General features: G+C 52.4%; 9 protein-coding genes across 9 annotated transcripts; 3 read left to right on the top strand and 6 right to left on the bottom strand.

Annotated features, from left to right (window-relative positions):
* Positions 1-243: 243 nt before the first annotated feature.
* On the bottom strand, positions 244-714 carry Z517_10739 (uncharacterized protein; the record flags this gene model as incomplete). Its single annotated transcript, XM_013424348.1, has 1 exon — positions 244-714. The coding sequence occupies one exon, from the start codon at positions 712-714 to the stop codon at positions 244-246; it is 471 nt and encodes a 156-aa protein (XP_013279802.1).
* Positions 715-1,160: 446 nt separating this feature from the next.
* On the top strand, positions 1,161-1,533 carry Z517_10740 (uncharacterized protein; the record flags this gene model as incomplete). Its single annotated transcript, XM_013424349.1, has 2 exons — positions 1,161-1,278; positions 1,364-1,533. The coding sequence occupies 2 exons, from the start codon at positions 1,161-1,163 to the stop codon at positions 1,531-1,533; spliced, it is 288 nt and encodes a 95-aa protein (XP_013279803.1).
* A 487-nt stretch (positions 1,534-2,020) lies between these two features.
* Z517_10741 (uncharacterized protein) lies at positions 2,021-2,713 on the bottom strand (the record flags this gene model as incomplete). The annotated part of the gene is made up of 3 exons (XM_013424350.1): positions 2,021-2,401; positions 2,455-2,522; positions 2,686-2,713. The coding sequence occupies 3 exons, from the start codon at positions 2,711-2,713 to the stop codon at positions 2,021-2,023; spliced, it is 477 nt and encodes a 158-aa protein (XP_013279804.1).
* A 349-nt stretch (positions 2,714-3,062) lies between these two features.
* Positions 3,063-3,758, top strand: Z517_10742 (uncharacterized protein; the record flags this gene model as incomplete). Its single annotated transcript, XM_013424351.1, has 1 exon — positions 3,063-3,758. The coding sequence occupies one exon, from the start codon at positions 3,063-3,065 to the stop codon at positions 3,756-3,758; it is 696 nt and encodes a 231-aa protein (XP_013279805.1).
* Positions 3,759-5,976: 2,218 nt separating this feature from the next.
* On the top strand, positions 5,977-7,310 carry Z517_10743 (GDP-mannose transporter; the record flags this gene model as incomplete). Its single annotated transcript, XM_013424352.1, has 4 exons — positions 5,977-6,228; positions 6,289-6,376; positions 6,433-6,816; positions 6,874-7,310. 4 exons carry the CDS (start codon positions 5,977-5,979, stop codon positions 7,308-7,310), a joined length of 1,161 nt encoding a protein of 386 aa, XP_013279806.1.
* Positions 7,311-8,728: 1,418 nt separating this feature from the next.
* On the bottom strand, positions 8,729-10,616 carry Z517_10744 (uncharacterized protein; the record flags this gene model as incomplete). Its single annotated transcript, XM_013424353.1, has 7 exons — positions 8,729-9,484; positions 9,537-9,701; positions 9,750-9,802; positions 9,862-9,883; positions 10,058-10,225; positions 10,278-10,357; positions 10,409-10,616. 7 exons carry the CDS (start codon positions 10,614-10,616, stop codon positions 8,729-8,731), a joined length of 1,452 nt encoding a protein of 483 aa, XP_013279807.1.
* Positions 10,617-10,956: 340 nt separating this feature from the next.
* Z517_10745 (uncharacterized protein) lies at positions 10,957-12,165 on the bottom strand (the record flags this gene model as incomplete). The annotated part of the gene is made up of 2 exons (XM_013424354.1): positions 10,957-11,867; positions 11,967-12,165. The coding sequence occupies 2 exons, from the start codon at positions 12,163-12,165 to the stop codon at positions 10,957-10,959; spliced, it is 1,110 nt and encodes a 369-aa protein (XP_013279808.1).
* A 1,900-nt stretch (positions 12,166-14,065) lies between these two features.
* Z517_10746 (uncharacterized protein) lies at positions 14,066-16,105 on the bottom strand (the record flags this gene model as incomplete). The annotated part of the gene is made up of 5 exons (XM_013424355.1): positions 14,066-14,229; positions 14,340-14,928; positions 15,006-15,296; positions 15,377-15,632; positions 15,693-16,105. 5 exons carry the CDS (start codon positions 16,103-16,105, stop codon positions 14,066-14,068), a joined length of 1,713 nt encoding a protein of 570 aa, XP_013279809.1.
* A 1,017-nt stretch (positions 16,106-17,122) lies between these two features.
* Positions 17,123-21,877, bottom strand: Z517_10747 (uncharacterized protein; the record flags this gene model as incomplete). The annotated part of the gene is made up of 1 exon (XM_013424356.1): positions 17,123-21,877. One exon carries the CDS (start codon positions 21,875-21,877, stop codon positions 17,123-17,125), a length of 4,755 nt encoding a protein of 1,584 aa, XP_013279810.1.
* Positions 21,878-22,539: the final 662 nt, after the last annotated feature.

Below are 22,539 nucleotides of genomic sequence, written 5' to 3' on the forward strand. Positions count from 1 at the left end.
GTGCTTCATCATCATCGCCTCAGCCGGCTATTGGGACCAGTTGTTTTGAGACGTAGTTGCTGTTCGGCCATTCCCAGCTGCACGGTGATGGAAGTTTGCCTCCATTCGTAAGTGAGAACCTTCAAGTGTTGGTGACCTCAGCAGCGTCGGTATCGGATGAGTCGTGATAATATTTCTCGTCAAGAATTCTGAACGCAGCCAAACCCATTCATTTGTCGAGCTTGCCTCCGTGGAGAACCCCATTCAATCACTGCTTGCGCACCCTCTGCATCCGCAATTGACACACTGGAGCCCACCGCCGCCGCCCTCGGCTGCCTCGCCGTCCCTCTTCAGGGTGGCCTTGGGCACGCGACAGATGCAGGTGCCCTGGAAATTTGTCTCCTTGGTCTGCACGCACCGCAGACAACACAGCTTCTCGTATCCCTGCTTCTTCCACTTCGCAATCAGGGCCGCGTCCGCGTATCCGTTCTTGATCAGCCACTCGTACAGCTGCTTCGAAATGGCCTCTCGCGTGTAGTACAGGTCGTAGACGTACCGGCTACGGGCATGCGAGATCTGGAAGATGGGCCAGAGGGCTTCGTGCTTCTTCTTCCCCTCGTGCGAGGCGTTCTGGGCGTCACGCATCTTATTCGAGTATTCGAGGAGAGTGTCTTCGATGTCTTCGAACCCCGCTGGGGGCGGCTTTTTATGGGCGCGAGAGCGGACCGGAGGCATTTTTCCCCGTTAGAAGTCAAGAAAATTATTGAATCAGCAGTAAGTGAGTGTGACTTTGGTCTTTGCAAAGGAATCAGAGTAATATGAGTCTTTTAGTCAAGTCGTGCGGAAGTGAAAAATGGTGGAGGCGAGTGAGTTATCGACAAGCATCTAGCGAGAAAGAGTGGCAGGCAAGGCTGCGAAGGACCAGACTGCGCCCCCCAGGAAAAAGAATAACTCAATGACGTAAGCGGTATCTTTGCCGAACTCTGGAGCCTTGCTTATGTATCTTCCGCCAAGGCAAGGCTGAGTAGAAAATGATTCTGACTGGATCTTTGCTGCGTGTTCTTCTGGCGCGGCCCAAGCAGCCTTTGGTGTAGTTGATCAATATCGAAACAATTGCGCAGTTAAACAAAACTTGACTACTTCCATTCTATTGCAAATCGACTGCCACAGACGCCTCCACCATGGACGACACCGAACTCAGCATCAACGCACAAGACGTCGAGCGTCTCACAGACCGCGAGAAGCGAGAGCTGCAAGGCTTCCTCCAGAGCGAGTCACAAAAAGCTCAGGTTCAAAAGCGTACGTCTCTCCCTACATCCGCCGCCGCCGTGGAACCTCGTGACAATGAAACCTACTGACGTGCTGTTCTCTGCTTGCGCTATAGAAATCCACGAATTGACCGAGTTGTGCTTCAAGAAATGCATCACGGGCTCGATATCATCGGGAAAACTGGCTGGCAAAGAGGAGTCTTGCATGACCAACTGCGTGAACCGCCTGTTCGACTCAAACATGGTGATTCTGAAACATCTGGAGACATTGAGGGCGAACCAATAGTCTCGACACTCTTGTGTCGATGACGCCGTGGAGAACTCAGACCTGGGTTGGAAGGCTTTTGGGTACCCAGGGGCAACATTGTACAAAATAGAGGAGTAATAGTACGAGATGTGGAAGTTTTCGGTCGGGAAAATATGGCTTTACAATGTGTTTGGATTGCTCCGACGGGCAGCTGATCTGGATTGAGCCCAGCCCAAGGCAGGCTGTGTGCTCATTTGTAACAACGACATGGTCCAATTATGAAGTGGGAAAACAAAACTTCATATCTCGGAAAAGCAATTGAAAAAATTTCTGCTCCTATTTTGGCGACGCCGATTGTGCGTGTCAATCATAACTCGAGATTCTAATATCGAGCGTCGATCTGGGACCTTGGCTGAATCATGACCTTGATACCGATGCAATCCGTAGATTCCAGACTGATGGACTTGTCCCCTTTTTTTGATTCCAGGCAATCCATCACAACCCTCTGCCAGTGCAGACTCCCACTTTACACAATCGACAACTTCGTAGCGGCAATGTCAAGCGCATCCACATCCGACGTTAATCTCGCAAATGCCTTCTTGGTCCCATCTGGTCTGATCAGAGTGTTGATCTTGACGGTCTCGACGTCGTACAGCTTCTTCAGGGCTTCCTTGATCTGGCGCTTATTGGCCTTGGTATCCACGATGAATACCAAGGTGTTGTGCTCTTCGATCTTCTTCATCGCGCTCTCGGTGTTGAGCGGGTGGACGAGAACCTTGTGGTGGTCGAGCCTCGTCTCATGGGGAATAGACTTGCGCGGGTATTTGGGGGACCGGGAGAGAACGAGCGTCTTGGGTCTGTGGAAAGTGGTGGATGTGCGAACCTTGCGGGCTTTGTTGGTATGGACCTGAAAGAGTTTGTGAGATTTCTTGCTCGAAGCGAGGAGTAGACTCAACGTACGCCTTTGAGGGTGGCTTTGGCGGCCTGGTTCGCTTTGGCACTCGGCTTCTTTGACTTCGAGGAGCCACCTGGAACGTGCAAATGTCAGCCCTCTGTTCCACGCAGCAATTTGACTGTACAAGACGAGGTCGAAGAATTCCTCTCCGCCGCTCGAATTGAGCATTTTCCAATCTCCAATCCCGGTCGTTTTCGCCCTTCACTCTATCCTCAAAGAAATGACATGATCCGTACCTTTAGGCTTCTGGGTTGGTGGCGCCATCTCTGCTGTTGTTGTGCCGGAGGGACTTGGGTGTTGTAGACGGTCGTCAAAAAAGTTGTCAATCTCAAGTCGCAGATTGTCGGGCAACTTGATTGTGGGCTTCCGCGTGCCAAGACTTCGGCATTGCCAAGAATATTGTTTCGGCGGATCATCTGACTGGATAGCGCAGTCCTCTCAGAATTGCTTCCCCTCGAAATAACTAGAGATGTATTCTATTCCCCGTCAGGGTGTAAGATTGGTTTGATCCATTACAGTTTTCATTACAAATTGAGAGGCAGGGCTGCTGGTGTTGACGCGATGGTGTAAGGTCTTCCAACTCGTCGCATCCCAGGAATTCCTCGAGTTTACAATGGCATCCAATAGTGGCACTGGCCAAGACAACAGCATTCATACCGACCGAGAGGATGAAGACGCCGACGCCATCCTCGCGTCGCTGGAAGAGGAAGATTCCGCGGCTTATCGTGCTCAAAGACTAGAAGAATTGAAAAAAGCAGCGGGTGCGTCTGCCGGGACTACAGCTTTTACCACCGTCAAGAAGGCTTATATCACACTGAAGAGTGATGACGAGGCTCTTGCTTTTACGACCGAGCACGAGAGGGCAGTGCTCCATTTCTTCCATCCTGAATTTTCGAGGTGCAACACAATGGACAGCCACTGTGAACTCATTGCAGACAAGCATGCAGAATACGGGGGTGCGGATGTTTCCTTTGCCCGAATTGACGTCAAAAACGCACCGTTTGTGGTCGAGAAATTGGGTGTGAGAGTGTTGCCTTGTGTGATTGGCTTTGTCAAGGGAGCAGTCAAAGGGAGAGTCACCGGCTTTGAGGGATTATGCTGGGATGGCAAAGAGAGCAGCATGGACGTTGCTCGAGCATTGGAGGATGTACTTCTCGGGTGGACAGTGATATCAAAGAGGCTTCTCCTCGGACATGAAGACGAAAGAAGCGACGACGACGAGGAAGCGCCAGACCGTCGGAAAGCAGCCCGTGGCGCTATCCGCAGTCGCAATCAGAGGGACGACGACGATGACGACGATTGGGACTGAAAGACTCTAGAGAGGCGACATATGGATTGTCTGAGCAGTCCACCTTCTCATCAGAGATCAGGTCATCGCATATTCCATACCATTGCCCAAGCATGACGGGTACTCGACCCGAAGGGCAGAGCGTCGACGGTGTCTTGATCTTCTCCAAAACAGACTTGCGAGTCCGAACTGCAGGAAATGGAGGTCACAGACAAAACGGAAAACACACTGGCCAAATTTGTATCGATCCTCGGGGCATGAAAGGGGTGATATGCAAAATGGTCAATTCAGGCTTGCCAGGTCAAACCTGAAGGCCGAAGTCAAGGAACGTAACTAACACTTTATGCATTGCCCCTAGCGGTTCATTGTGCGACAGCCTCGCTTACCTGGAACTTACATATACATTGGCTACAGCGGATGGGAAGTATCATCTCCACCAACGCTGCATGAAGACGACTCCGTACTTACTCGTGGCTTAATTTCTGTCACGGTGGTTGGAATTATCTGACTCGATCCACTTCAATACTCTACCGTTTTTGTCGAAAGTACCTCGTGCCTTTTAGGGTAAAGAACAACATCTGCATAGACGCTGTACAACTGGTCCAAGTCCCGAGTGTTTCAATGGAGGCATTTCGGACCGAAGTTTTGGGCTGAGGTCGGCTAGATCTTTTTGACAATGCGGTGCAAGCTGGCATTCTCAGTGCGGTCGATGTCTGATGGAGTTTGGTAAGATGAAGTAACAGCTTCCCCCATTTACTAGTATAGGGCTGGATGTTGTTCAAACAGTAGCAGTCCCACAGCAGGTACATGCAAGAGGAGCACTACAAGTAGGCTTCACATGCCTCGTCCTCAACCACTTCAGTGATTTCGCTCGGTGAGAATTTCGATAGATTGAATCCTGCTTTCAGCTGTTGTTGGTAAAGCGCAGGATCAGTCTTTCCACCTCGTACAGGAATCACTGGCAATGTCGGGTTGTTCCATGACCCCTATTCAAGTAATCTTCGTTCAGGCATTCTTCTGGACAAGAGGACCACCGTCAGGCACGAGGTGCGCACCTGTCAATGCCGATCGCAATGACGAGAGAAAGCAATCTCCTTGCGTTCTTGATTGAGGGTTGCTCAGAACTTGGACTCCCTGGCAGAATCTGTGATAGTCTACCCAGGCCAAGGGAAGTGGCTGTCCCAATTCGTCCCTTGCCTGGGAGGTAGGAAGACGGGGGATGTTTCTCTCTGCCGAGTCGGGCTAGACTGGGTGTCTGTTGTCCGACTCCTAAGCATGCAAACTCGTATCTTGTCCAAAACAAGCGAGAACGGGCGTCAGCGGCCTGGCTTGGGATGGTTAAGATATGACTTGTAGTACTCTATTCAGAAGTATCCGCAGAGTCAAGGGAGTCCCGGCTCTTGAAACAGACCCACAATGGAAGATATCAAACTCGTAGGAATTCTTTTGGGCTGGTTGCAGTTGATATCAACGCGATCGGCTGGGTCTACCGGGGATAAAATCTGATCGGCAGGAGCTATTATTGAGAGGCTGAAAGGCGAGACAGGTAGCGGGTACGAAAGAATCCGCAGTCCGGTCAATTCTGTATGGACAGGGATGGTCCATGGATGCAGAAGAAGATATCGGAAATTGTATCTTCTGCGTTACACACGCTCAGGCCAGTGGGACCAACTTGGAGGCGACCTGGGCTGCGGGCTCATTTGGGGGGTTGTTAGTCAGGCGCAGGCTGGTTTAGGCTTGTTCCAGCTGGTTCAAGCTGCTTTAGGCACACCACTTACCCCCATGCCCTGTCAATTTGACGCCTAATTGGGCCCCCGTGGGTGCCTGTAGCCACCAAAGGACCACCAAGCAGCCAGTCCGAGGTGTAGAAAGGCACTGACGCACGTCAGCGCCAGCCATGATGCAGCCACTTGCGACTTTTCAGTTTGCGTTGCGCGTTCACCTGCGTCCCCTTTTTTCCATCCAAAGTGTCCCTTTTCATCTGGCGCTTCTAAATCAATTTCTCAACATCCACCCACCTTTCAACGCGCTTTTTCTCGGAACACGCCCTCGCCTACTTTTCCTTTCCCAAGTCTCTCGGACTTTAATATCAAACGTTTCCATCCTTGACTTTCTTCTGACTTCCTCGCCCAACCCTGCACTCCTCCCGACCTCTCGGCCAAACCACGTCATTTGTTTGTCCCATTTCTCCCAGAACCTCAGAACCTCGTCGGTCCAGGACGCCGAAACCACAAAAGAGATGGCTGAAGAGGAGAAGAAAAGATTTCTCGAGGGCAACGAGATGGAGCTCGGAGAGAAGCAGGGGAGAACCTTTTCTCACGCTCCTCAACCGTCAATCCCGAGATATACACCCCCTGCGTCCAACTGGCAGAACAATCCCATTCTTCCAGTCGTCAGCTACTGTGCCTCGTCTATCTTGATGACGGTGGCCAACAAATACATCCTTTCGTTTCCTGACTATAATCTAAATTTCCTCCTGCTGGCTGTTCAGGTTCGTCAACCCTGCTGATAACTGTACTCCGCACCTTCAACTGACCTTCATTGTCACTAGGGAATTGTCTGTGTCCTGGCTATCCAATCCTGCAAAACCGCGGGTATCATCACGTATCGAGATTTCAAAGCAGACGAGGCCAAAAAATGTACGGGCTGAAACGAGATTGAATTGTCAGTGTTCTTCAATCTAACAGATTTCTAGGGTTTCCCATCTCCCTCCTTTTGATCGGAATGATTTACACGAGCACAAAAGCCCTTCGATATCTCTCAATCCCTGTGTACACCATCTTCAAGAACTTGACCATCATCTTGATTGCTTACGGCGAGGTGCTATGGTTTGGGGGCTCAGTTTCTTCCATGGCTCTCTTTTCCTTTGGGTTGATGGTCCTCAGCTCCATCATTGCAGCATGGGCCGATATCAAACATGCGTTAGAATCACACGGCTCCGCTGCGGCTGCTGCAACGGCACAATTGGCGACACTGAACGCCGGGTACATCTGGATGTTTGCCAACTGCCTATCCACTGCGGCCTACGTGCTGGGGATGCGCAAACGCATCAAGCTGACGAACTTCAAGGACTTTGACAGTGAGTTGCCGCCTCGAAACTGGCAGGAGTGAAGGAAGACTAATTACATACCTCTAGCAATGTTCTACAACAATCTTCTCACCATCCCCGTCCTCTTGATCGCCTCTTTGACCCTGGAAGACTGGTCCGCCGTCAACCTGTCCAAGAACTTCCCAATCGATTCGAGAAACGCAATTATTGGCGCTATGATCTTTACCGGCATGTCGTCGATTTTCATTTCATACACATCTGCTTGGTGTGTGCGGGCCACATCCTCAACCACATATTCTATGGTCGGAGCGCTGAACAAACTCCCCATTGCCGTGTCGGGTCTCATCTTTTTCGACGCACCTGTTACCATCCCCAGTGTCTCGGCCATCACCGTTGGGTTTTTCAGCGGCATTGTCTATGCACTCGCTAAAGTCCGAGAGTCGTCGAAACCCAAGACCATCCTGCCCACGACAAATACTATGAGCGCCAGCAGCCAGAGTAATCGAGACAGTCTCAAGGCGTGAGTGTCCGGGAGTGGGGCGATGTGAGGGCGGCGAAGTTTTAGACTACTATTCTCTCAATATGTTGACTTGGTCAATGGCTTTGGACGAAGATCTTATGCATTGCGAGGCGTTTGATTTGTGTGTGACGGGCCAGGAAGGATGTGGCTCGAAGAATCTCTGAAACGTACAGAGGTCATGTCGAAACAAGAATCACTCGACGCGAAAATGTTCCGTTCGGCTTCTGTACTTTTTACAAATACATTTAGAAATTGTGAGAACATATGTATTCATTCTACCAGGTCCAGGTACATTGAGGGCGTAGAGTAATGGAATGTATAGTCAGTCGGTCAACAATTCGAAGGCTCGCCTCGGGGTTAATCAGAGAATCCTATACCGAGTACGACGGATATATATATACATATATATGCAAGGCCAGCATTGGAATCCCAGAAAGCGTTGCCAGAGCCATTACAGAACTCGGTACTCGGTCATGGACCGGACTGGACTGGATCGTCTGGAGAGTTCGCAGCTCAAACACACTGGGAAGGAAAATAAATAAATGATTGGAGACTCCGGAGGTGGGTGTTGTATCGTTGAATGTCGTATGCTGCTCCCAATAATCTCTGGATTTCTTCCTTTTCTTCTGGTGGAATCCGTCCACCTGGCTATGCGTCTGGCTATGTATGCTGCTGTGCTTGACTGATGAGATAGGCGGACGCAGTAGTAGTATACTGATAGAACCACAGCATCGACAGGGACAGATAATAAGGCGTGTAACGACTCGCTCGTTAACCACGACAAAAGAAACGAAAAGGACGAACGACCGGTAGAACTCGTTCTCTCCTCGCCATGACTGACTGACTGACTGACGGATAGATTGACCGTATAAACTCTGCTTCGGGCTCAAAGGTCCTTGTCCACGGGAGTATAACCTCCAAAGACCTCAGACCGAGAGACCCGTTATATGAGATTCTAGATAAAGTGTGGCTCACTCACATGCAGCCGTTCATGTGTCGAGTCGACCTGCCCAAACTCAGCGACAACGAGTCGTATCCATCTCATCATATGATACGCTCACTACGCCGAGCCGAGCAGCTGGTCGAGTTGTCACGACTACGCCAACAAAGTCAGCTGCTGGGAACGCGCGAGAAAGCTTTGCAAATGGAATTATGGGATCAGGTCCCTATTGACCGATCAGCTCTCGCGAGTTTTATGTCCTTTTGTGATACTTTGCCTGTCCAACGTTCAAGTTGGCCCTTCCCGTGCGCACGAAATACAAACCGCGATCCCACTGGCAGAATATTGCTATACTCCTGTCGGAACAGCAAGGTCAAAGAAAGAATGATGGAAGGAGAACGTCAATGTTGCCCTGAAAGAGGTGTCGTAGTGGTGTCGGAGTGCTTGATCTGACATTGTCAGCCTAACGACACGAGACATGCTCATAAACCTGGAGGTGGCGGCACCGCCGAGTAGCCACTAGATGGAGGAGGTGGTGGAGGTGCTGCAGCACCATTATCAGCCGGAGGAGGCGGGGGATTGTTATCTGCTGGTCCTGATGGCGGTGGTGGTGGAGACTGTTGAGCGGCAGCGGCCTGCTGTTGGTAGTACTGATAGTAGGCAACGTAGTTTTGATAGCCACCATAGGCAGCGTAAGGATCACCGCCAGGTTGACTGGCATAGTACTGCGCATATTGTGCGGCGTAATCTGTGGGTGAAGAAGCAGTTCCAGGCGCAGGGGTGGCTGACACTCCAGCATAGGGGGAGTTGTAGTTGTTGCTGCCATGCGAGTAACTGTTGTCGCCGCGACCGCGGTCTCTTCCGTGTCCATAAGAACTGCGATTTGCATCAGCTCCGTAACCATCAGTGTATGACTCCATTCTCGGTGGTGGCGGGTTGGCTTTGAAGTGCTCAAAGTTCACGCGGACGTTAGCAAGCAGATCCTCACACAGTTCTTTGGCCTTTTGAACTTGAGCGGGTTGAGGTCCTGCAACATGGAGATACATGGGCTCATCCGACTCTTGTCCAGTGCTGTGTTCCATAAAGCCAGATCCACGGCCCTTGATTTGGACTCTACATCCCGTCTCCTGTTGGATGTGTTTGACGTAGGCACCGCCTTGACCCACGACCTGTGCGCGGAGGTTGAATCCGGGAATATTCTCCATGTCGATGGGAATCCGCTCTTCGGGCCATTTTCTCTGATCACAGGTGAGTTGCGAGAACCAAACAATCACGTCGTCTTTTACGTACCCTGCCAAATTCATCTCGTTCAAATTGCTCCGGTTCCCTGCGGCGAAAGCGTCTTTCGTCCACCAGATTGGGAAGTTCTTGCTTCATTAGCTCCTCTATTTTCGCAATAGCCTTCTCGAGCCCGGCCTTGGTGGTGCTGGTGACGTGCAGATACAGAGGTGGATTCTGTGTCCCATTAGTCGACTGGTCATGTTCGTAGATTCTGTGGCTTACCGTTGCAGTAGCCATAGACTTATCCGGATAGTAGGAACCGCGGGTTGTGACATCTTCAGAATACAGGTAAGTCTTGTGCAACCTCCAAAGAATTGCGCCAGGGTAATCATACCAGCTCCTGTTTCTTCCTTGATCTAAAGGCAGACAAGCCATGTCAGCAAATTACCCACGTAAATGTTTTGAGAGACATCCTTCGGCTGGAGTACTTGTTCTCGCCGGACAAAAGATAGCTTGTTTCTTGAGGACAGCTCGACACACCCAGTACCAAGCAAACGATGCAATCAAAGTAGGTGAGAGGGGAAATTTACCATCCTTTGCGTAGAGCCCTTTGTCAAAGTGTAGCGGTTGCGCAGGTCGTTCACCTCAATGTCCTTGATATAGTCTCCATCGGCAATGTAGATCTCCCCGTCAACCTTGGCTGCGCTTTGACCGGAGGAAGGAGTCGCAGGAGTAGGAGCAGGGGTCGGAGTGAGTGACTAAAGAACGGTCAGCGTAAAAGGCTTGTCCAGACGGCCTGTATCGACGTACGGATCGAACTGGAGGGACGTCGACATGCTGAATGCCCTTGCGGGCTTGCAGCTCCGCATTGATCTTTGCAGCAGCGGCAGCTTTGTGAGTGTTAGCAGCGCGACACGGCATGTATGCACGGGGGAAGTTACCGGCGGCGGCAGCTGGATCTAGCGGGGTGCTGCGCTTCTCAGACGCTGCGGGACTCTGACTAGCTTTTGCGAGCGGGCTGCGACTTCTCCTAGACTCGCTGTGTCGGGACGATGGAGATCTGGAGCGTCTGTCGAAGCGCGAAGTCTTTCGTGGCTCAGGTTCTGTCTGGTCGAACCGTGACCGCTTGCGAGGCGCATCGTCTGCCATGGTGGAGGGTTACTGAGGATGTCAGATGTGGTTGCGACAGATATTCTACGGGCCGTAGCTGTCTAATTCGGTGGCAAGTGAGGGAAAAGAGTAGGGATAGTACCAAGTAGTTGAAGGGCAGAGAAAAAGAAAGTGGAATTGATTGGGGACGGCGTGTGGCTCGTGGCTTGAGTTTGCGGAGAATAAGTGGACGGGATGTTCGTGAGGAGTCTGGCTATCTGGGCGTCCTTGGCAACAACAACAAAATGACCAGGTCCTGGACAGTATGATATTGCACTTGGGGTGACAAATGCATATGTATACCTCGTATACCTCTATGGATATTCACAGGGACATCGTGTCACTCGCTGTCATCCTCGTCACTCCCCTGCTTCCGTCTCTTCTTCCCTCGGGGTGACACCACATCCTCCGGCTCCGCACTTTGGTCCTCGAGCACGTAGCACCGGGCGTCACGCTCCTCGCCTCTCCAGGCTCCTTTCCTCTTCCCTTCGTCGCTCCTGTCCTTGCCGGTGGTGATATCCCCAACGGTCCTCGCGTGACGGTACCCTGGGTAGGCAGACCACGGGAACTTGAAGCTTTCCACCACCCTGAGGCCGCAGTGACGGGCCAAATCCCGGATATTCCACAACGTGTAAGGTTCGCCCTCAAACAGCGTGACGAGAATCTGGCCATTCACCGCACCAGGTTTGAGACCCTCTGAGATATCATCATAGTCACTCCCGTCATCTCTAATCGCTGCCGGACGGGTTCGAGACGAGAGCAACGATTTGGCCGACCGAAAAAACCCTACCAGCAGCTCTTGGTTGTAGCGGACTTGCCTGTTGACATCGGTACTTAGACCTCCCACATGGGGAAAGTTGAAGGCAATCTTTGTGAAGGGAGAATATGGTCTGAGGGCTTTCTTATGCGCCGACGAAAGCTTCGTAGCGTCAATGCCGTAAAGGATGTGGACAGCTTCCTCGTCTCGAGGCCGGTCTGAGCCTTCGACTTGATCGTGAGTAGGAGAGTCAGGTGGCGACGGAGAAAACCCATTCCATTCGTCGTCTTTGTGGTTCGCGGTCTCATTGCCTTGATCTGTCTCATGTTGTGTTGTGTCGGTATCATTGCCACGAGCGGCCGACCAAAGCTGTACTATAGTCTTCTGGACATCCGGGTATTTGCTCTGGAGCATGTCCTTGGAGTCATAGCAGGTTGCTACTATTTGGTTCACTTTGTGGTGTAGTCTCAACGACAGCGAGAACGAAAAGTCTCCTAGAATGTCATTAGCAGCCACCGCATCAATAAGCCATCAATGAGCCATCAAGTCCGTCTAGAGGCCTCGAACCAGGAAGACCGGGCACTGGCACTCACCTTCGCCAACAAGCAGAACGTTGTCATGCTTGGTAAAAGGCACCTTGACCCGTGCCTGTGGCTGACCATGTTGGGACCCGGTGGATGGTGCTTTGGGTTTGGTGGAAGGGTGATGGCTGTGCTGTCTCCTGACCACGGCGGATTTGCCGAATGTTGAGTGGTGCTGATGCTTGCGGCCTTGACGCTGGACTTTGCCCATCTACTCCCATATGATGCAGTCACACAAATTGAGGAGCCGACGCTTTTCTGGGCCACGATAAGATATTTTGTTCTTTCCGGCTTAGGGTATGAGGCACTAACCTAATGCAGGTTATAAAAGTGCCAAGATGAACTACCTTTCCCGAGTACTTATACAGGCAAGGTGTGTGAGTATGATACATAACTTGGTTGGTATTAAATCTATCTAGCGCCCCTGCGGTCTGTTGTGTGCCACGGTGGAAATAATTCGGCTAACCTTCGTAAAAAGGTCAGGGTAATAAGGTGTCATCGTAGGACGAGGCTTTCATACCTACGATAGCTATACTAGGCGGCGAGCGAGATTGGAGAGTCACAAGAGGCGTGTAAGGCTGACAGGTAAGGCTGAGATTTGTAACACCATGGGTTCCTATATAAGGTAGGCGGTGTCCATACAAGATCGACGTCTACAAAATGACCAGCAGTTGCACATAATACATTTCATATGCCACGAGCCTTGTGCGGTACTAAATGTGGTGCCAAGGGTAACTGCTTTGGTTGGTCTTACCACTGGCGCCATGTTAGGCAGCGGCTGTTACTGGTTAGTCTGATGTGTCGTACTTGCGGAAAGAACTTGTCGACGTTCGACGACCAGCACTGGAGCGGATTGCGTGTCTGTGCTGCTAAGCGTGTGGTCGACAAGCGGATGATGCTTGGTCTTAGTAGGGTGATCCTTTGGCTTAAACCAACGTGCCATGGTCTCACTCACTGGATGAAAGTCAGATTAGCCCGCTTCCTCGACCTGTGTGAATAACCTGGACCAAAGGTGTGAGAACTGGAGTTCCGCAATCTCCATGGGCTAATATGAAGGAGAAGCGCAGTAAGGTGTTGATGCCCAACGCACAGTTATTGAGCTCAGATTGGGTCTCTGGGTATGGACGCCTTTGAGGCACCGTTGGTCGTGAAGACCAGAGCCAGTCATGATTTGGTAGAATGCCATCGACGCCCCTTCTCCTCCCCTCCAAGCGTCGTCACATGTGGCGTTTCGGTATTGGCTGAAACGCTCTGCGCCAACAATGAAGATGTGAGGGGCATTATCGCACTGCAGTCGGGCGCAGTTCAGGCCAGCCTGACATTGATCCCTGACAGCCAGCAAGTGAGGACCCTGAGAACGCCACTGTCTCTCGCTGTGGAGCACGACCATGGGGGCGTGGCTGCTCGACTGACTTCCAATCCTAAAGTTGATGTCAATGCCGCGGACGCCACTGGAATGACGCCTTTGATGTGGGCGAGCAAGCTCAATCGTCTTGAGATTGTAAGAATAGACAGGACGAAGGTCGAGGGCGAAAGTGAGAGGAGGTGTTACGGCCCAGGTTGACCACCTCGGCCAGCGAGGCAGGCACGGCAGGTCACCCGGGGTAGGCTGGCAGGCACGTGGCAGGCTACCGCCAGGCGCAATCCAATGTCACGTGATGACGGTTCTGGGAATTGACACTCTTGTCCACCATCAGCACTCTTGCCATCCATATGTATCTGTGGACCTTGCCTTACCCGTCGAGATCTACTCAATCGACACACGACTTTGCATGCACAAGCAATTACTCCACCACTAGGTACATCAAAACACACTGAAATTGCCTGTGAGCAATGTCGACATTCACGCGTCAAGTGTGGCGGGAGCTACTCGGTACAGGTAGATATGTATAAATGTGAACCATGTATAAGTGTATGTAGCTTCTGACTTTACTTGTCCCAAAATGCTAGGATAATAGCATCCAAGTCATGCGTGAGGGTTGCTGACACATACACACATACATATATAAGTGGGTGAGTGACCCCTCGCCTTTGACCTTTGCCCCTTAGCTCAAACACATACCATGATCATTGTCGTCACCATCATCGCATCACCATTGTCATTGTCATCGTCATCGGCCATAAGCCGTCGGAAACAAATCAATCATGTACTGAATCCCCTCGGCGCGGTAGAGGTCGTCCTCGACGTACATCAGGTCCGTGGCGTTGGTGTCAAACACGATGTTTTTCGGTTGAGCCAGCGTGTAGGCCGGCCAGTGGATGGATGACGAGGATGCTACGAGAGAGAGAGAGAGGTTGTCAGCAATCGACGTTTCCTCAAAAAAAGGAAGAGAATCTGAAAAGATGGGACGTATAGGGCATCATGCAGCTCACCGTTCGCACCACCCGGACCGTTTGGATCCCCCGACGCGATGAAATTCGCCCACATCCGACTCATCGCCGTGGCCAGGGCGTCGTACGACGGCGGCTTCCCCGCGAACGGGTCAACCGCCACCGAGTTGTTGTACCCCTCGCCGAGGAGATTGCGGAACACAAAGGCCACTTCCTGGAAGTGGGTGGCGCCGGTCTGGGGCGGCACGCCGTTCGGGACCACGTTGAAGTGGTAGCTCCAGCTGCTGACGTTGCGGGCCGCCCAGGCCTGCGAGGTCGCGCGCCGGGGCGCCTGCATGAGGATGTCCCCCCCGTAGGCGCTGGCGCGCTTGTACTGCGCGCCCAGGAACGAGTAGTTCCCCGACGGACGGCCCTGCAGGGTCGCGGGGATCCCAATGGCCGGGATGTCCGGGTACAACAGCGCAAAAGCCTCGGCGACGGTGGCGTTGGGACCGGTGCGTTGTACGGCGGCCAGGAACTGCGCCGTCGTGTTGACCCCCTTTGCGCCGAACGCGGTGCCTTCGTCGAAATTCGTGCCGTGCAGTATGGGCACTCGGACAAACTTGCCCGCCACGAGTTGTTTCGCGGCAGAGCCGGTGATGAACTGCGTGTATATTGTCATTAGTAAAGCTCGCTTCATCAAGTTCGTTCGCTGAACAAAAGAGAGAAAACAAAACGTACGTCGTCGTCGATCTGAGCGCCCCAGCCAGGGACGGTTGCCGTAGCACTGCTGTTCAGCACGCTGTTGAGCTCCTTGATCGGGACCTTGCGCAAACACCCAAGCGTGTCTTGTGCGGAGCTGCAGTTCGCCGCCTTGGTGATGCTGTTGTAGTACTTGTCCCAAGAGGACGCATTGGTCAGTGGATCAAACGGAAGCGGTCCTCCACTTTCCATGATGCCCCCTCGGAAGAGCTTGTCGTCTCGACCACCATATGCAATGAGTTGTGTGCCTATAGAGTTGCCGCCCGCACTCTTTGCAAGGGAAATTCGTTCGTCAGTGACTTTAGTTCCCTCTAGAGACGACGCGACGGAAAAAAACCAAAACTGCTCACCTCGCCCCAAATGGTGACCTTGGTCGGATCTCCGCCAAAAGGCGCAATGTTCTCTTGGATCCAATGCAACGCCAGACGTTGGTCGCGGAACCCCAAATTGGTGACTCCAGCCTTCATCACTTCGGTGCCGTATATGAACCCGAATGCCTGGAGACGGTAGTTCAAGCTCACCCCGATGATGGGCTGGTTCATCTCGACCGACTGCTGCACAATGAAGCTCAAGTTGTATCGAGGGTCTCGGCTGCCGCCTTCGGTGCTGTAGCAAGTCATCAGCCTTTGTATGGTTCGTCCATCAGTATTGGCTGATTTTCCTTACAAGCCACCGCCATGAATCCATACGCCGACCGGTAGCTTCGCGTCCGGCGCGACGCCGCTCGGGCGGACGACATTCAGCGTCAAACAATCCTCGCTCACCACGTTACCCAGAACCCATTGGTCGCTGCCGTAACCGTAGCACTCGTAGCCATACTGCGTGGCGTTTCTGGCGGTTGTCCACGTCGTGTTGAGAGACTGGGGCAGGTTGAAGCGGAGGTTCCCCAGGGGCGGCTGGGCGAACGGCATGCCCAGGAACAGATCTTGATCATATGTCGGTTGGTAGACGCCATAATAGCTGCCGTTCTTGACCTTGACGGTCGGTGCTTGGCCACCTTGACGGGCGATCAGTGCCGCGTGGGAGCCCGACGCCGCCCATACGGCCGAGCCAAGCAGCAAGTACAGAAGCCTGCACATGGGAAGCAGTATCATGCCGGTAGAAAAGTATCTTTGTTTTTTCTCTTCTCCAGAAGAGGGGGGGGGACAACACGTTACGCGGAGACGGGCACGTCACAAGAGAGAGAGTATGGGCCTTTCAGCTTATAACTCACCCGTTACCATGTACTCACCGCATCACGCAGCTACTTTACCGGTCGGCTTGAAGTGCCGATAACCCCATGAGATGTGGTTTTCATGTCCAGAGGCCACCGGGGAGTTGCCCAGTCAAGCAAGCACGGGGACACAAACATGAACAAGGTTTCTTTCTCCTGCAAGTTATGCCGATCCATCCATCCATCCATCAAAGGCGGGGGTTTGCGGTCGCTGTTGCTCCCGCCAGAAGCCCCTGTGACGCCTCAATGTTGGTATGGGAGATCGAATCATTGACCATTTGCCCGTAAATGACAATAGACGACGTCGCCATTGCGGGGAATTGTGGAGCAGACGGCGATCACCACTCCATTCATTGCCTCCTGCTGAAAATGGCAGGGAAGGATGCTAGTTGCACTGCAGATCCATGCATGTCGGCAGAGAAAAATCTGCCGCTCAAATGCCGAGTGATGGGGAAATGCAGAGATGCTGGGGAGATGGGTGGATGGCGAATGAATCGGTCGATAGAGGAATGGAGTTGGTAGGTGGTATTCGGCACTCGTATGTTGTCGTACATATTCAGTAGCACCAGTCATGCTTGTTAATGCCTCCGAGTATGAACACACTAAGTCATAGGTACTTAGTGGTACTAGTCCATGCTTGGTATGGCACTAAGTACCGATACAGAATGCTTGGTATAATGCTTGGCATGTTTATTGTCTTTTACCACCATTATTACTTGTATGCCACATCCTCCACATCACCTTCATATCGGGTCATCTCACCTCACTTCCCTCATATTCGTACACACATCCCCCCCATACACCCATAGCTATAGTGTTACATATCCACCCACAAACTAATGAGTACAAATACTAGAAAACATACAAAGCACCCCTGGCTGATCTATCGCTTGATCTTCCGAATGGTGGCGTCACTCGCCTTCGACGTCAACCCGCGACTGAGCCCGGCGCCAATCCCTCGTCCCAGCGTCGCAATCTTGCTCGCGACAAAAGGATTGAGAGAGTTCGAATCCTCCCCTTCACCCGATTGCGACACTGTAGCTGGCTCTGCATCGCTATCTGATATGGTCGTTTTGCCGCTGTCATTTGGCGTTTTGCTCGACCCACCTCGGCTTTGCACCTCAGGAGGTCGAGAGACCGAGGATGCCTTGCTTCGTGCTGACACCACATGAACCGACTTCGATCGTTGGTGGGACTGAGTGAGAGCTAGAAAAGCCGCCAACGCGGTATCTGCGCCTCCAGTCCCGGTTTCGGTCGAGGCATGCGAATGTGATGGAGGGACGACGACACTTGTTGAGCGAGGTAGATTGAAACTTTCTCCGCTGCCACGGCTAAGTTGATGGGTCAGTTGGGGCGGTTCCAGATAGGAATGCTCACGATTGCCGACGTTGACACTTCTATCGGTCGGCAAAGGATATGGCACGTCGACAGTGATGAGCGTTGCACAGGGACAGCCGCAGCCTGTTGGACAAGAATCGTGCTCATCCGGCTGCTCCTCGCTGAAGCCATCCGCATTGTCCTCGTCCTCAACTGGCGAAAGCTGTGCTTTCTCGGCCGAAGAACGCCTCGATCTTGTCTTGTCGTCCTTTGCTCGTCGAGCACCAAACCATCCCTGAGCACAGTCGTAGCATGTCATATGCCCACACTGTAAGCAAGGCACCGCCAGACCCTGAATCGAGGTATTGCAAATGGCACAGGCACTTCGCTTGGGAGCTTTGCCAGCTCTCACTCCCAACTGTTGATCGGACGAAATGCATGTCGGAGTGACGCATTGCCATGCAATGGGTATACCATTTTTCTCTATCGGTGCCGGGAGCTCACCACAATTGCGACAAAGGCGCCTTATCTCGAGACCAAGATTCGTGGCTTGAGATGCCGAAGTCAACATCTTCCTGCGTGGCCGCTCTAGGCCATCGCCAGCGGTCGAGTGAACAGTATTTGATCGACCATGCCCCAACTCCAACCCTTCTGCCACTATGCCATCGAATTTGAGAACCTCGGCGCGTTGTAGGTATAACTGCCACACGTCGAGAAGTTTTGCATAGCTTTCTTGGTAGAATCTGCACTTGCTTTTGAGGTCAACATCCAAGATTGATGTAGATGAGTACCCGTCTAGATCGAATTTGTCCTGGTTGACCAGGTGTGTTTTAATCCTCCTCCGCTTTGGAGGCTTCTTCCCCACAGTCTTCTCTGACATCTCTGAGCCAACCACAGGCGCATCGCTGTTCCGGCCTGCTGGCATTTGCAAAGTTTTGCCTTTGCGAGAATTCTGCGCGCCAGAGGATGACAGCAATGAGCGATTGCCTAGCTCGCGGCTATCGTGACTCCCACCTTCATTATAAGGAAAGGATGGCCGTGAACCCCGGCTCGTTGCTTGACTGCCGAATATGCCAGAAGACACCCAGCCAGGAGCCAGTGACCCTGAGGGGCTGTACTTTTTCAGACTGGATGCAAAGCCCGACGATGAGCTTTGATTCGGAGGCGAGTTTGAATACGACTGTGTCAAGGCCGATAGACTTGCTCGCGCAGAAGGATAAGAAATGCCCGAGGCTGACTTGTTGCTTGGCCGATTCCCTTCGGGAGACGTCGAGACGGAGACAGCAGTTGAATAGGGCGCAGAGTGGTCATGAGAGTCTTCCGCAACGAAACTAGCCGCTGTCGAGGAGAGCTGACTGGCTTGGCGGCCTAGAATATGGCGTGGTCTGCGTCGACTTCCAGAGCTTCCCAGTCCCGGAATACCGGGACTCAACGGCACATTTTTGGAGTGGACAAACACATATCCTTCCACGTCGACATCTCTTCGGAGCGAAGATTTGGCCGCGGCCCTGGATGGAAAATAGTCACCCCGAATGAGGGAGATGTCGCCGGAGGGAGGCTGATGCGCTGTCTCTTGTGTGTCACCCGGTATGAAGCCGTTGTTGAGACTTGATACAAGGACGCAAGCCAAGGTAGCAAGCATCTGTACATCGCCGAGTCGTTCAAAGTAGTCGAAGATAGCTGGAAGCAGGTAGGTCGAGCCAAGCGGGTGGTTGCCCCATCGAGTCCTCCCAAAGATTTTGTGCCTGTCTAAATGAATGCTGCCCTTTCGGGAACCCCTTCCTTGTGCCTGTTTCGCGATCACCAACAAGTCTCGCAAACTCGGATTCCGGACCTCTGAGAGAACTTCCAAAGGCACCGAGTGATCCAAGACAAGGCTGACAGCAGTCCACACGGACTCCAGGTCTTTGAACGATGCATCTCGAGCAACAGCAGCATTGTGTTTGCAAACTTCTGGTCCGTCTCCAAACATCTGATAATCAACCGCCAGCTCGCGCTTTGATGGAATCAGGTCATCGAAAGTGTGTATTGACACAGCACTCTTACGGGGAGCATCATTCAGCTTGTTGGCGCCACCGGTGGTGGATTGGTTGGAACGATCAGGTGAGCGTGACCGTTGTTGGAGCCCGGAAGCTCCGACTCGGTATGATGACACGCCAGGAATGTTTTGCTCGCTCTCGAATGAGGATGAGGAACTACTGGATGACTTCCACGAGGAGTCTGATGTGTCAGAGTCCGAGTTGTCGTCCGCGGTCTTGGTTCCTCGGGTGGTTTTGTGGGCAGGTGAGCTTGTGTGTAAGCGGCCAAAGCCTTCGAAGAGTCTGCTCGAGTCGGACTCGTCGAGGTCTTTGACGCCCAAGGTGCTCAAAAAGGAGACAGGTTCAGTTCCTTTGGCAGGAAAGAAGCAAATCAACTTTCCAGTCTCGGACCAAATGGCACCACAGCCCTTGGCCAGCGGTACAAGAACGTTCGCTGAGGCATCAAGGCCTTCTCGCACGCCATCGAGTTGATCGTCACTGTCACTGCTAGAGTCGTCGGCTCCGATCGTGCTCGTGTCCAAGATCTTTGAATCGACCAGTGATTCTCCAAGAACCCAAGACACAATCTGTTCAAGATTCTGCTCTCTGAGTAAGTACCGTAGAACTGCTTCCAAACACCCACGTTTCCTGGAGGCATAGGTTTCTGCAATTGTGTGCAACTCTGTTGTTATCAGTCGGTGCGTCGCTTCGTCCAGAAACCTCGATTTCTGCAGAGTCAAGACTGCGTTTGCATTCCGTGGATATAATTTCGGAAACCTCATCTCCACTCTCAAGTACACCTGGCTCTGGTCTTCTCCCCAAGGGGCTTGCAGTGACATGACGGCCTTTCGATGCGAGATATCAACGACCTCAAACTCTACCTTTTTGAATTTCTCTCCTACTTGTCGGATCTCCTCAGCCAAGGTGTCAGGGTCCCAAGAAAATATCTTCACATTCTTCAACCATGATATTGGATCCGTATTCTGCCGATTGTTGCCTCTTCCGTGCATGCCAGATCTTTGCGCATAACGGCCTCCTTGGACCCAGCCACGGAATTGTGAAACAGGCATTTTACTCATGCCCACGCTGGTGCTCGAACGAGGTCGGAAATGCGTGAGGTGGCCGTGACGGGAGAAGACTTCACTGCGAGGTGTTTCGTCCAGTGGGGAGTCGACGTCGCCCGGGACATCGCGAAAAGTCTTGTACACTGCGCCTCTTCGTGTGAAATTCAGCCTTTGGATTTTGGAAACACCTTTTTCGTACCCGATATCTGCATATATATCGGGCTCAAGGGCATGGAGCCTCAACTCCCTGTCCGTACCCCAGGACACCAGCTGGAAGTCTCGATGGTCAACGTTGTCGACAATTGTACCCCGAGCGCGCCACAGGAACTCTTTGACCTGGCCTTCATGACCCCTGAATGTCGCAACTGGTCGGACTGCGCCGCTCTCGAAGACCCCATTGACCGCACGACGGTCATAGAGATGCAGGTCGCTGTTCCCGCGCTGTGGCATGGCGAGCAGTCCCCATCCAAAAGGAGTATGACGTGCCCTCCATACAGGGAACGGAGCTTCGATGACGCGCTCCAGAGTGCTTTCTTCCCCGCTGAAATTCCAAAATTTGATGGTACGATCCAGGGAACAGGTGACAAGCTTGTTGTGATCGTGGCGGTTCCAGTCGATCCCATAGATTTTCGTTCCGTGGGCTTCAATGGTGCGCACGGGATATGCACCATTTCGGTCGTCCCAAATGTGGAGGAACTTATCGTGAGCGCTGGCAACAACATGTTCGTCTTGTCGACTCCACTTGACCTGGGTAGCACCGGCAAACCAGTCAGAGAAGGAATTAACGGGTCTCGCTGGAGCGCGCAGATCCCAGCTGTGCACAAAGCTATCAACGGCGCAAGTCGCAAGGACGTCAGGATGATGGGCGGAAAAGTTGATGTCGGTTATTGCTCTGGTATGGCCGTGCAGGACAAACTCGATAGGATCCTGCCATGATCGAGCATCCAGATTCCAAACCAGAGCCTTTTGGTTCGACGTACTGACCACCCAATAGTCCCTCGCAGCGAACGGAGACCACTGAACGTCAGCAACCTCCCAGGGCGTCCGGTGAGGGAGATAACGTGGTGGAGAGTAGGGAGAATCCAGGTCAATGATATGAAGTCCCTCTTTGGAGGCCAATGCAACATCACGCCCGCTTGGGGAAATGGTCATGGATCCCACGGGCTGCTCGAGTCTGAAAGATGCATCTTGGCCGAAGGTTTCGCTCTCGAAAGCGGAAGTTGGGCCTCGAGGTGCCATGTCTGCGAGAAGCCCCGCTGATCCAGCCAGATATCCGGAATCCGCGCTCAGTATCCGTCTGAAACTCCTGTCGACGGACGGCGAGGGAATGAGGATCCGCCCTTGGCGTGAAGCAGTGAGCCGGAAGCCTTCATCTCAAGTAGCGACAGCACTAAACGCGTCTTGAGATTGTGCTCTGTTGGTTTGGTAGGAGGCCAGTCCGCGTAAGCCCGAGCATCAAATTCTCAAGAGCACCAAGTGATGGGAGCGGAGGCTGACAACTATGCCAAGTTCCGCACAGTTTTCTGAGTACAGTACGTCAGAAGCGAGCATGGCACGCAAGCGTTGATATCTATCTATCTACGAGGTACAAAGGTAGCAAGCGTCGTGGTTCGGAAAAGCCTTGCTGGCTTGAATGCCAAGATTCGTTACATAATACATCGGTCAGCATCGACATGACCAGATTAGCACGTGAGCTTGTCACTCTTGGCAAGTCACGGCTTATAAAGGGGCATCGAGCCTTGTTGAGAACCCGGAGAGGTGCGCAAGACAACCTTGAACAACATTAGACCCTATTGGGACAGTCATGTAGGTGCTGGCTACACTGCTGTTACTTAGAGGCCTGTCAAAACACTGTGTGGTCAACTTTCAGGCGTTCTTTGTCTCCCTAGAGATAAAACTTG

Source organism: Fonsecaea pedrosoi (assembly GCF_000835455.1).
Source record: "Fonsecaea pedrosoi CBS 271.37 unplaced genomic scaffold supercont1.7, whole genome shotgun sequence".
Lineage (NCBI taxonomy): Eukaryota > Fungi > Ascomycota > Eurotiomycetes > Chaetothyriales > Herpotrichiellaceae > Fonsecaea > Fonsecaea pedrosoi.